The 13,969-nt window shown below is 42.0% G+C and overlaps 1 protein-coding gene across 1 annotated transcript; it reads left to right on the forward strand.

Moving 5' to 3' along the window:
* Positions 1 to 791: 791 nt before the first annotated feature.
* LOC116518238 (pulmonary surfactant-associated protein A-like) lies at positions 792 to 13,717 on the forward strand. Its single transcript, XM_032231515.1, has 5 exons — positions 792 to 873; positions 1,555 to 1,599; positions 4,448 to 4,537; positions 8,714 to 8,791; positions 13,264 to 13,717. The coding sequence occupies exons 1-5, from the start codon at positions 792 to 794 to the stop codon at positions 13,638 to 13,640; spliced, it is 672 nt and encodes a 223-aa protein (XP_032087406.1). The 3' UTR covers positions 13,641 to 13,717.
* Positions 13,718 to 13,969: the final 252 nt, after the last annotated feature.

Below are 13,969 nucleotides of genomic sequence, written 5' to 3' on the forward strand. Positions count from 1 at the left end.
AAAAAAAAGCAGGTATGTTCACATATTGCTCGAATCAGCAGAATGGACTAATACTTTGACCTGCTCCAATTGTGGTGGGACATAAGTTCAAACTGGTGGAACTTAAGATATGAAAATAAGCTGGGTGGTTAATTTTGATATGGCTATTACTTGGCCACCCAGAAAAAATTAATAAAAAAAATTAAAAAGGCAAAGAGAATCCACTTCTATGATTCTGCCAAGAGACTACATTAATGTGTTTTTGAAGTCACTAGGAGTTAAGTTTAACCCGAAGAAGATCTGATCTTCCTATAGTGAAGTGATATAACGTTTTGAGACATGGAGATGCTCCATAATGCAATGCTATGGATCTTCACCAGCCAAAATCAAGACTATTTAGGTGTTAATATGCACTTAACGCTTTCCATAAATACTCTTTGCAGCATCAAATTGTTCTCAGAAGTACAAGTAGCTGTTTCATCATAAAAGTGAAAAACTGAGGTATGGATTATGAAAGAAACTTTATTTGATGTATGGAGGATGGAATGCTGCAACTCTGGCTGATATTTAAAAAAAATTGCCTCCTTAGCCTATATTTTACCTTTTGCCTTTCACCATTCACCATACCAATATTATTGATAATCATGTCATTCCCTAATTTAAATAAACTTCTCATTACATCTATGTGTAAATTGCTTCAACCTATTTTTTTCAATTTGTCGTGAGCCATTTTGGAAATAAAATATTATTTTCATACAAGTCGAAAATATCTGCTAAAAATATTGTACTTCATTTTAGTTGATTGGAAAATGATGCTGTCCTCCCAGCTGCTTCAGATCCTTGCTATAACAGCTGCTTTGCTGGTAGAAGCTCATGCGCAGATAACTTGTCCAGGTAAGCTTGGAAATAACAAAAACTTCAACAGTAATGATTAAGTGATCAAAAATACAATTGTAAATAATCAGATATTATCCTGTTGCTAATGAACAGGACATTCTGTGTGGTTTCTCATGTCTGCATTTTATTGAGGAATTCTTCAGGGGAAATCTATAATCATAGATTCGAGATTAAAAATGGAAAGATTATTTCTTGATTTATCAAATATTTGCCGCCCAAGGCAACAAATAGGCAGACAGATGGACAGAAGACAGAAAGAAAGATCTTCCGATTTTTAAACTCCAACAACAGAAGTGCAATTTTGACAATACTGGCATGAACTTTTATAGATTTTTCCACTGAATATTACAGAAATAATTTAAACATTTGAAAGAAAGAAAGTAAGAAAAGAAGGAAGGAAGGAAATAAAAAAGGAAGGAAAGAAGGAAGGAAGGAAGGAAAGGGAAAGGGAAAGGAGCATCATAGATATTGTGTACCCCAATTTGCAAGTTTGGGTTATTGAAGTTCAGGATATATTTATGTTTCTACAACAGAACAATGAACTGATCTCCTAAAACTCCAATGCTTTTTTATATCTGAAATTTGAAATTGGTGCCCAAGGATGTTAAGGACTATATGTTTTTCTTTGAACAGGTTCCCAAGGACCTCGTGGAAGAACTGGACTTCCTGGCCCCCAAGGAGCAAAGGGCAATCCCGGCATCCAAGGACCTGCTGGTCCACCAGGTGATGGAGCATCTTCCTTTTGGCTTTCCTTGGGCTGCCAGACCTGAGCAGATGTCCTTGTCCCAACATCTAGCCTTGCCCAATTCAAAATTCCAAACAAAACACACAAGAATCCTCCTCTTTCCTTTTTAAAAATCTCTTTGATTTTGATGTTGCCTGATGAAATGTTCTGAACAACCTCCTGAGGCCTTCAAACACCTCCACACTATTTTGCAAGACTGCTTCATCTTTATAGAGGTCATTCCCACTGAAGGGATTTAGAAGTGCCTCTATTTTTGTAAACTGGTTTCTTCCAGTCAATAATTATTGCCATCATTAACGCAATTATCTTCTAGGTATTTTCTTAAATGAAAAGGAGACCAAGCTGTCTTTGTATTTTGTTGTGTTGCCTAGGCAATTGGGCATTCATTTATCAATTTATTCAATTCATTTGCTGCCCATCTCACTGTCTGGATGGCTTTCAATCTGATAAAATGATATTCTAAAAGATTAAAATAGTAAGACAATGAATAATAAAGATTAACAAAGAAATAGCTAAGATAGAGGAGCAGGTACACAATAGAGGTGGAATCTTCCAATGTACTAATTATTTCCAGGATGACAGAGCTGTATCTGCCCCCCTTCCCAGGGCCAGTTGCCAGAGCCAGATATTAAGGCCTTTTTGGAAGGCCCAAGGAGTGGATCAGATCTCTTCTTGAGGGTGATGATGTTATAGAGAAAGAGCACCATGGCAGAGAAGGCTCTTCTCCTCAATCCTGCCAGCCAAAATTCCTTGGCCAATCGGTTCCGCAGCATGTCCCTTCTGTAAGTGCAAGTGGGGGCGGGCCAAATCCATGATATTTTAATTTGGCAACCAAGGCCTCCATCACTTGGAAGCAGGAGGGGTGAAAATCATTTGGAACAGAATAAAGATGGGTGAGACAAGTGCTTTGAAATGATCCACCCCTTTGAACTCAGACTAAGTTATGAGAGTTAGTGTACAGATGCAAATCAGTTAGTAGATCCCTTGACTTCATGGAGATGTTTGCCTTCTGCAGTCCAGAGATAGTTATTGGTTTTGCTCCACAATCTGCCTTTACCTTCTCAACATTCTGCTGTGGACTTCCAAGTTCCAAAATTACTGAGGACGACGTAGCTTTTTTTTGGATTTTGGAGCTGCCCAGAGTTGGTTAAATAATGGACAGCTGTAGAAATGTTTTACATTAATAAATAAAAGGAAAAAGGTTTATAGATATTGTGTACACAGGTTTTGAGAGTTCGGGTTGGATTTGGATTTGGATTTGGATTTATTTATTTATAGGCCGCCCTTTTCCCTGAGGGGACTCAGGGCGGCTTACAATCAAAAAGGAAGGGGAGTGTAGGACAATACGAAAAAAGAAATGTGCACAAAATAAATTAGACAATAAAACTCAACATTCACTCAGCATTCGGGAGGGGCGAAATAAGATTATCCCCAGGCCTGACGGGTTAGCCAGTTCTTGAGGGCTGTGCGGAAGGCCTGGACGGTGGTGAGGGTACGAATCTCCACGGGGAGATTGTTCCATAGTGTCGGAGCCGCAACAGAGAAGGCTCTCCTCCGAGTAGTCGCCAGTCGGCACTGACTGGCGGATGGAATACGGAGGAGGCCAACTCTATGCGATCTGATGGGACGCAGGGAGGTAATTGGCAGAAGGCGGTCTCTCAAATAGCCAGATCCACTACCATGGAGCGCTTTATAGGTGGTGAGTAGGACCTTGAAGTGTACCCGGAGACCAACAGGTAGCCAGTGCAGCTCACGGAGGATCGGTGTTATGTGGGCGAACCGTGGTGCGCCCACGATCACTCGCGCGGCCGCATTCTGGACTAGCTGAAGTCTTCGGATGCTCTTCAAGGGCAGCCCCATGTAGAGCACATTACAGTATTCCAGCCTAGAGATCACAAGGGCTCGAGTGACTGTTGTGAGGGCCTCCCGATTCAGGTAGGGCCGCAACTGGCGCACCAGGCGAACCTGGGCAAATGCCCCCCTGGTCACAGCTGAGAGATGGTGGTCAAAAGTTAGCTGTGAATCCAGGAGGACTCCCAAGTTGCGGACCCTTTCTGAGCGGTTTAAATTTTGTCCCCCCAGCCTGAGTGATGGTATGGTGGTCAAATTTTTGGGAGGGAAACACAACAGCCACTCGGTCTTGTCTGGGTTGAGTATCAGCTTGTTTGCTCTCATCCAGTCTTTAACGGCTTCCAGTCCCCGGTTCATCACGTCCACCGCTTCATTGAGTTGGCACGGGGCGGACAGATACAACTGTGTATCGTCTGCATATTGGTGATATTTTATCCCGTGCCTTCGGATGATCTCGCCCAGCGGTTTCATGTAAATGTTAAATAGTAGGGGGGATAGGACCGACCCCTGCGGCACCCCATAGGTTAGGGGCCTCAGGGACGATCTCTGCCCCCCCACTAACACCGACTGCGACCTGTCCGAGAGATAGGAGGAGAACCACTGCAAGACAGTGCCGCCCACCCCTATCTCCCGCAGTCGTCGCAGAAGGATACCATGGTCGATGGTATCGAAAGCCGCTGAGAGGTCCAGGAGAACTAGGATGGAAGCATGGCCTCCATCCCTAGCTCTCCAGAGATCATCAGTCAATGCGACCAAAGCGGTTTCTGTGCTGTAACCGGGTCTGAAGCCAGACTGGAAGGGGTCAAGATAGTTAGCTTCCTCCAAGGTACGCTGAAGCTGGGTTATTAAAGATATGTTTATATTTCTACAACATAATGAACTGATCAACCAAAAACTCAGTGCTCTTTGTATCCAAAATTTGAAATTATTGCCCAAGAATGTTACACAATTACACCTTTGTTTTCCTCTGAACAGGTCCCCAAGGACCTCCTGGGAGAAATGGTCCTCCTGGCCCTCAAGGACCAAAGGGCAATCAAGGTGTCAGAGGAGCTGCTGGTCCACCAGGTGATAAGAGTGTCATCCTTTGCATGTACTTTTTGGGGGCTCCCAGACCTAAACAGATATGATTTGCCCAATCCAGAATCCCAAACAAAAACTATCAAAGTCGTCCTCTTCCCTTTTTAACCTCTCTTCGATTCCTACGTTGCCTGATGAAACGTTCTGAACAAGCTCCTGATGCCTTCAAAAACTTGTGCACTATTTTGGAAGACTGCCTCATCCTAATGCAGGGGTGTCCAAACTTGGGAACTTTAAGACTTGTAGACTTCAACTCCTAGAATTCCCCAGCAAACCATGCCTCTGAAGGGGCTTAGAGGAGGGGTGAAAATCAACATTTTTGCCCACCAGCTCGGTGGTCGTTGCTTGGTGGGAGCTATCATGTGTTGGTGGGTGTGGCCAATTCGACAGGACGCCTCACCCGGCCCCTCCTTGTCACAAATGGCAGGGAAATGGGAGAGGGGAATTCTCCTGCCTACCATTCTTCCCTCAGTCTGTGCTCAGCTTCAGGAATGGATGACAGGCAGAAAAATCCTCCTCCCCATTTCCCTGCCTTTCATGAAAATGGATTCATTCCCAGTCTTCAGTGTTGCAATCATGGGATAGGCTGAAGGCTCGGAATGCCTCTGCCTCAGCGCAGAATGACTTTCGCCCATCTCTTTCTGGGTGCGGTGCTTCTGCCTGTTGGGTCACTTCCTAAAGTTGGCGGCTCTGCCGCCAGCCACTTTGCTTTTCCCCTCTTTTTCCTCATGGGAGGCTTGCGTGGTGACACCAGCAGGTGGAGGCAATCCCAATTCACCAGCCTTGTGATGGCGAACCTATGGCACGGGTTCCAGAGGTGGCACGCAGAGCCCTCTCTGTGGGCACGTGCACTGTTGCCAAATGCTCTTCTGATTTCTTCTGGTTTCTGGCCTGCCAGCTGGTTTTTGAGGGCACCAGAATGCTGGAAAATGGCCTGAAAATGACCCAAAATGGGCTAAAATCAGCCAAACAAATGGCCTAAAAATGGGTTTAAAAACAGCCCAGGAAACGCCCCCCAAATGGCCATTTTTTGACATTTTTTGGGTGTTTCCAGGCCATTTGATGGGCTGTTTTTCAGCTGTTTTCAGGCCATTTTTCAGACCAAAAGGGGCCCGAGAACAGCCTGAAAATGGTCCCAAAACTGCCCCCAAAATGGCCAGAAACACGGCCAAAAAAACAGGCATGCATGCTTTGGCCAGGTGGTCTTCAGGTTTTCGGTGCTCCAGCACGTGCACACATGCCCACACATTTCAATTTTGGGCACTTGGTGCCGAAAAGCTTTGCCATCACTACATCAGCCCTTCGTCCCACTGTCTCTTGGCGTGCCTACAGCTGCACCGAACAAGCACCAGCACGGGGCTCCTGGATTGCCTGCCTCCCCGTGCCGGTGGCGGTGCCGGTGCCGATGCGGAAGCCTCCCAAAAAGAGGGAAAAAGCAAAGCAGCTGGCCGCTGAGCTGCCGGCTTCGGGGAAGCAGCCCAACCACCAGAAGCGCTGCGCCCAGAAAGAGAAGGGCGAAAGTGGTATTTGCGCTGCTCCAAGGGGCCAGCGGGCGGCAGAGTAGTCTCTCGTGAAAGGCTCTCCGGGTCCCTTCATTCGCTCACTTCCCGCCAGCTCCGGAACTCGCTATTAACGACCAAAAAACAGCGGGGAAGGAAAGGGGTGGGCATCAAAAGCCCCTGCCCCGAGGATCCTGCAGAGAGAGAGAGAGGAGGAAAACGAAGGGGAGGAGACGATGGTGAGAAAGGGGCTCTGCAGGCTCCTCTTGCACACAAACCTGGATTGTCTTTGTGTGCCATCAAATAATTCTTGACAAGTCCTTGCAGTTTTCTTGGAAAGATTTTTTTTAGAGACAGTTGGTCCTTGTCTTCTTCTTCCAGAGGATAAGAGGGGGGGAATGGCACCAGTCTCTTGGCTGATTTTATGCCTAGGTCAGGACTGGAACTCAGGATCTCCTGGTTTCTAACCCAGGGCTCTAACCACTAGTCATTTTGACTCTCTCAAAGGTGCCTTTCCAAAAGGCAGCTGGACTTTCTTGGTTTATTTTTTTTTCCTTTACAAAGTTTTGCTTCTCACCCAAGGACTTTGCTTCTCAAGTCCTGCTGTATCGGCTTCGCCCTGAAGTGCCTCCGAGCATCGTGGTCTCTTTGTGCCTTTTCTCCTTCGGAGCTCCCTCCTGCAACACCCCTCCCCCCCGGGCCTACATAGAAACCTAACCCCCCCCCCCCATGGCAGAATTGGAAAGGTGGGCAGCAGTAATGGGGAGTAGATGGGGATGGGCCCAAAGAGCAAGTTGGCTTGCTCGCCTACCTTCCACACTGCCTTCCTGTGGCCACCTTGCGAAGGCAGGGAAGTGTCGGGCGGACGGGGGCAGGGCCAACCAGGGGCAATTTTTACCAGCTTGGTGAACCAATCCAAATCGTCACTACCGCCTCGCTCGAGCCAGGCCGAGGTGGTGGAATTTCACCCCTGCTTTAGATGTGCCCCTTATTTTTCTAAACTGCTTTCATCCAGACGATAATTAGTACCACTCACTCAATCATCTTCTAGGTCAGGAGTGTCCAAACTTGGGAACTTTAAGACTTGTGGACTTCAACTCTCAGAATTCCCCAGCCAGCCATGTGGCTTGTGGTTGAAGTCCACAAGTCTTAAAGTTCCCAAGTTTGGACACCCCTGTTCTAGGTATTTTCTTAAACGAAAAGGAGATTGAGCTTTCCTTGTGTTGTGTTTCCTTGTGTTGTGCTGCCTAGGCAACTGGATATCACATTAACTTGGCAGTCAAGCTCTTGGAAGCAGGAGGGAAGAGAATCAATCTGAACACCTTTTACAAAATAAATATGGATGAGACAAACTCTCTGAAATGATTCACTTTGAAGCAGAGACTCAATTATGAGAGTCATTTTACAATAACTCTCATAATTGGAACTTAGTTTATGAGAGCACTTGACTTCACAGAGATGGTTGCCTTCTACAATCGAAAGATAGTTATTGGTTCTGCTCCACAATCCTCTCTTCACCTTCTCAGCCTGGTGCTTTTGGCTTCAAGTTCCATAATTGCAAAGAGACATAACGTTTTTAGAAGCAGGAGGGACAATTCCTAGGCTGGTGGAAATATAAGCCGGGGTAGATATCTGAAGTGTTTAGCAGGTAGAATGAGGTTGTTAAGGCAAACGCCATTCCATGTAGAATCATATCAGCTTGATTTTCTCTCCCCCCTCAGTTACTTTTCCTTCATAAAGCAATTGGCAACTGAAGTTTGTTAGCCTAAACATTCTAGAATAGAATAGAATAGAATAGAATAGAATAGAATTAACAATATCTAAATCAGTGGTGTCCACACTTGGGAACTTTAAGACTTGTGGACTTCAACTCCCAGAATTCCCCAGCCAGCATGGGGAATTCTGGCTGGCTGGGGAATTCTGGGAGTTGAAGTCCACAAGTCTTAAAGTTCCCAAATTTGGACACTCCTAATCTAGAGTCTGAGAGGAGGTGTTATTTTCCCAAAATGTTTTTTCCCCCCTATATTGTTGCAAAGAGTCAGTCTGGTGTAGTGGTTAAGGCATGGGGCTAAAAACCAGGTGACTCTGAATTCTAGTTCTTCAGGCACAAAACCAGCTGGGTGATCTTGGAGCTAATCTCTTTCACTCAGCTCTTGGAATGAGAAAAGGGCAAACCCCTTCCCAAAATCTTGCCATTAAATTTTGTATTTATTATGGACGGAGGTGTCAACAATAACCTGAAGACCCCTCTCTCTCACACACACATGCACAGATGTTGCTACTCCTGGCTTTCCAAAATTAAAGGACTTGGTCCTTATTAAAGGGCTTGCAAGAACCTCTTATTATTTTCGTGGATGACCAGAATCTCTAATTTCAAAAAGCTGAATAATAAATGTAACGTTGGATTCGTGCAAGTTTTCAGTGTAAGAAAGACACAAAAACAAAATCCATTTGTTTCAGTTGAATGACTGAAGAAATACTCTAGGCTTACAAATCAATCAATTAATCATTCTGTTTTTTTAATCTATCAGACTATTGCCGGTTTGTATTCTAATGCATCGTTAAAGAAAAGTGATATCCCAATTAATTTCACAGAATCAGATAGTCACGTAACAATAATAATAACTTCACTTGACAATGAATTTCTATTATTTTTCATTTGCAGGTGTGCCTGCCAGCAAGGATCCTAAGCTACAAAACGACATCAAAGAACTTCAACACAGAATTGCCAGAATGGAAAGAGGTATTTTTTTTAATGGCTTCCCTTTCTCTTTTTCAGATTAAAAGTGGGTGAGTAGTTTTTCATTCTTATTCCATTTGTGTCACCAAGAAACCTGAACGAGAACAAGCTATTCAGAAAACTGTGCAATATTAGGACTGTGAATAGTTACGCCTATTTGGGTATTATTGATAGTGATGATCCAAGGAAATCCCATTTCTAGAATGGGGATTCTTTGAATTTTACCAACTGATAAAGAATAGGATATCCTAGCCCTCTATTTTTAATACTGTGTGCTATCTACCTTGTCTGTCAGAGGTCAAGAGACTTTCTTCTTCTCAATTACCAAGCTGTTGTTTTTACATTGAATACATGGCAAGGTGCTAATGCTCAGGAGAGATTCTGGAAGAGACCTTAATAGATTAACAGAGTTGGAAGGGACGTTGTAGTCCAACCCCCACCCCAACAGGAGATTCTACATCATTTCTGACAAATGACAGTCCAATCTCTTCTTGAAAGTCTCCAGGGATGAAGCTCCCACAACTTCCAAAAGCAAGCTGTTCCACTGGTTGATTGTTCCCATTGTCAGAAAATTCCTCCTTATTTCCAGATTGAATCTCTCCTTGATCAGTTTCCATCCATTATTCCTTGTCTGGCCTTCAGGTGCCTTGGAAAATAGCTTGACCTCTGTGTGGCAGCCCCTCAAATACTGGAACACTGCTATCATGTCTGCCCTGGTCCTTCTCTTCCCCAGACTAGCCAGGTCCAGTTCCTGTAACTTTTCTTCATATGTTTTAGTCCCCTAATCACCTTGGTTGCTCTTTGCATTTTTTCTAGAGTCTCAACATCTTTTTTATAGTGTGCTGACCAAAACTGGATGCAGTACTCTAGATGTGGTCTTACTAAGGCTTGGAGGTCTTCTAATCCAAACATCCCATCTCTTCCTTGAAGCAATAGATACCATTTTTAATAGATAGGATAGTAGCTTTCATCAGCATATTGCCATGGTGCAGTCCAGATCCTGCTTTGTTTTTTGTTTTTTTACCTTAATGGGATCATAAAAAAAGCAGTTTAGGAAATTTATTGCCACTTTCGAACAAAAAGAGAAAATACATGGGAAGCCTCTTAGTTCCACTCAGGTACAACCAGATTGCCACTTAACAATCAAACTATATAAAGTCAATTCTGTAAACCTATTTATCTTTGAACTGATGTTCTCGATGGATCAGGGTTTACCCAGAACTAAGTACAGGTAGGTCTCATTTGCTGACTGTTTACCATTACATCAGTGATGAAAAAGTAATTTCGCAACCAATCTTCACATTTATGACCTTTGTAAGTCCATAAAGTAAAGCTGAAGTCAAATCATGAGCATAACTGTGTTCCACTTAGCAACCACCATGCTTAACAACCAAATTGCCAGTCCAAACTGTGGTTGCTAAAGTAGGCTTATCAGCAGTGAGAGCTCATAAACAATTCAGTTCAATGAGACTTGTGATTCTCTATCATTCAGAAAAGTGAATATGAACTCTACAAGCTCTGTGATAGAAAAAAGAGAAACAAGGAAATTATTTTACTTAACATTTGTTCAATCATTCATTCACTCATTCGTTCATTCCATTTGTGTAGTCAACCACTTGCCATCCATTTATTCTACTACAAAGCAGGAGACGGTGAGTTCTAGTCCCCCCCTTAGGAATGAAAGCCAGCTGGGTGATTTCGGGCCAGTCCCTCACTTTCAGCCCAACTCATTTCTCAGGGCTGTTGTTGCTGTAGGGAAACTAGGAGGAAGAAGGTGTGTTGGATATATTCACCACCTTGAGTTATTTGTAAAAATAATAAAGGGAGGCTATACATAAGTTTAAAAAATGCTTGTTGACCAGCTTAACTGAAAAACAACAAAATAGTCAGAAATAAAAAACACATTGTTGCATGGAGGAAAAAAATGGGTCGATAGAAGAGAATTCAGGTGGTTCCCAAGATATGACCATAATGGAGCCTGCTCATTATAGTCGCAAATCGAATTAGTTGTTAGGTGAAATGTAACACTAATAACCCCCTCACACACACCATGCTTGCTCTCCCCAATTAAATGAAAACGGGGAGGGGAGAGCAGGAGGACTTTGCAGCAACCATAAGATGTTTGTTATGTGTCTTTTTTTTTTTTTTGTAAGCCGCCCGGAGTCCTTCGGGATTGGGCGGCATATAAATTTTATAAATAAAATAAATAAATAAAATAATAAATAAGGGGGAACGACAGCAGGTCTGCTGCAGCCATCATAATTTTGAAATGGGGTCATAAGTAGCTTTTTGAGAGTCGATCATAATTCCGAATGTTCAATAGTCTGTTGAACTTTAGAATTACTGTGTATGGAATTGGTGTCTATGCCGTTCCAGGTGAAACTGTGGGGTCCTTTTTTGTGCATCTATAAAATTCTTAACTAAGATCTTTGTCTTATCCCTGTTTATTTTCAATCCTGCTACTTCCCCATATTCTTCTATTTTTCTAATTAGCTTCAGTCAGGTTTCCAGGGGGTTTTCTAGTATGAAGATCAAATCATCATGCCTGTAATTTATATTTCTCTTTTTTATTTCCATTCCTTTTATTTCTTCATCTTGTTGAATGTTCCTCGATAACCTTTCCAAAGTCAATATGAATAGCAATGGAGACAGTGAACATCCCTGTCTGGTACCTTTTTTGATATTAAAATGTTCTGTCATATCTTCTATTCTAGATGGGCCGGTAGCCCATCTGGCCCTGGTGTTTTGTTATTTTTTTTTGCCTCTCGATCACCTCTGTGACTTCCATTATAGTTATCCATTCATTCAACATGTCCTTAACAGTATCTGGTATCTTAGGAAGTTCAGATTGTTCCAAGTATTGTTGTATTTTGTTTTCCAAGATTTCCTCCTTGTCATATAGTTTCTCATAGTACTCTTTTATAATAGCCTTTTTCTTCTCATTCTGATAATGAAGAGTCCCTTTCTTATCAATTAGACAATGTATCAGATTTTTTCCCCTTTTCTTTTTTCAACTTGTATGCCAAGCATCTTCCAGGCTTGTTAGCATTTTCAAAAATGTTTTGTTTTGCACTTTTAATTTTATGTGTCAATACATTCATTTTATGTTTTATTATATCTATTTGATTTTTCAGCTCCTTTTTTTTTAGTTCTCACTGTTGGTCTAATTCCAATCTTTTGCATTCTTCTTCTAACAAAGTCTTGTTTTGTTTCTTTTTCTTCTTTCCCCCCCCCCATATATGTTATAGCTAGGCCGCATGTGTATGCTTTAACAGTGTCCCATACAATTTGTAAGGAAATCTCTTTCTTTCTATTTTCTTTGAAGAAAAAGACCATTTTTCCATCTTTTGTATAAATTCTTTTTCTTGCAGTATTGCTTGATTCAACGTCCATCTACATTTTCTTTTTTGCCCTTTCCATACAACTTTCATAGGATTGTGATCTGCCGAAACATTAGATTCTATTTCTATCTCTTGTATACATGCTTTCAATTTTGTTGTCATCCATACCATATCAATTCTAGACCAAGATTTGTGCCTATTTGAATAGAACAAATATTGATTTTTCTCAGGATGAATTTCTCTCCATACATCTTGCATTCCTATTTCTTCCATCATTAAAAAAAAAACTTTTGGAGTGTTTTCCTGGCTTTTTTACCTATTTTACTGTTCGTATAATCAATTTCTGTATCTACAGTTGCATTAAAGTCTCCAACCATACAGACATTTTCATATTCCAATTCTACAATTTTCTTGTGGAGTTTTCCATAAAACTCATCTATTGTTGGGCGCATATATCCCTATCAGCAGTATCTGCTTTTGATTTATTGTTACCTCCAACATCAATATTATCTCTTCTTCATCTGCAAAAATTTGTCTTGCCTTTATTGTTTCCTTAATATATAGAGCCACCCCCCTTTTTTTCTTTTGCTTTTGCTAATGAGCAGTATAATTTCACAATTTTGGGGTACTCTAGTAGCTTACTATGTTCTTTTTTAATGCCCAAATTAGATTTGATTTTTCTAATTTATTGAAAGTTCTTTTCCAATTCATTGGTGAGTTCAGTCCGTGTATGTTAGTTGATAGTAATTTTATTTCTTTCTTCTTTTATTGTTGACTTGTGGATAGGTTTAGTTGTCCTAATTGATCTTATTTCTCTCTCTTTCTGTTTTGCTCCTTCTCTTTCCCTTCTCTCTTTTTCTTTTATTTCAGTTTCTTCTTGTTGTATCTTTCCTTCTAATGTCACTTCTGGTATCTCCACTTGCTCTCTTACTGTGGAGTCCTTGATGTTCTCTGAACTTGGTCATTGGCTTGTAGATGCTTGCGATGGTTGAATAAAAGTCTGCAAGTCAACCACCAAACTCAGGAAGCATCAAGGACTCCATGGGTCTTCACCTTTTATTTTTATTTTACAAAAGGCTGGCAGGATTGAGGCCATCTGGATGATCTAACCAAGGCTTCCAAATTTCTTGACAGCTTTGACCTTGGATGGAAAGATGGCAATTGCTGGAAATAAGCTGTTCACCTCAAATGGGAAGGCATCTGTATATGAGAAAACAAAAGTGACTTGCCAAGAAGCCCATGGCTCCATTGCAGCACCAAGGAACCTAAATGAGAACAAAGCTATTCAGAAGATTGTGCAATATTATAACAGTTATGCCTATCTGGGTGTTATTGAGAGCAATGAGCCAGGGAAATTCAATTTCTGGAATGGGGATCCTTTGAATTTTACCAACTGGTACAAGAATGAACCTTCAGGTCAAGGAACTGAAAAATGCGTGGAAATTTACAGCGATGGCACTTGGAATGACAAAATGTGCAACAATTACCGCCTTGTGGTCTGTGAATTTTAAGCCCAATCCAAGGCAACCATTGAATGTTCCTTAAAAGATAACTCAATGTGATTCTTCTGTCAAACCCCCCCCCCCCCCCCGCAAAAAAAAAATCAATAAAAATCCTTGGCATTTCTTTTGCTTTCATTTCATCTCCTGGGCTCAAAAGGCAAGCCTGTTCTGAAAGGATTTGCATGTTCACAAACAGAAAAGGTATCTCTAGGATACGGGTTAAGTGTCATAAAGATCATGAAAATAAATTAAAGAAGAAATAGACATGCCATCCGCAGTGCTGGATTTTCCTATAGGCTAACTAGGCTTCAGCCTAGGGCCTCAAGATCAAGAGGGGC

Source organism: Thamnophis elegans, chromosome 15, assembly GCF_009769535.1.
Source record: "Thamnophis elegans isolate rThaEle1 chromosome 15, rThaEle1.pri, whole genome shotgun sequence".
In the NCBI taxonomy this organism is placed as follows: Eukaryota; Metazoa; Chordata; class Lepidosauria; order Squamata; family Colubridae; genus Thamnophis; species Thamnophis elegans.

Excerpts from the sequence above, each read along its gene's own strand:
- LOC116518238 (XM_032231515.1), top strand. The coding sequence starts at position 792 with ATGCTGTCCTCCCAGCTGCTTCAGATCCTTGCTATAACAGCTGCTTTG. Across the intron at positions 874-1,554 it reads TGCGCAGATAACTTGTCCAG|GAGCAAAGGGCAATCCCGGC; the intron begins GTAAGCTTGGAA and ends CTGGCCCCCAAG. Across the intron at positions 8,792-13,263 it reads AATTGCCAGAATGGAAAGAG|CTTTGACCTTGGATGGAAAG; the intron begins GTATTTTTTTTA and ends ATTTCTTGACAG.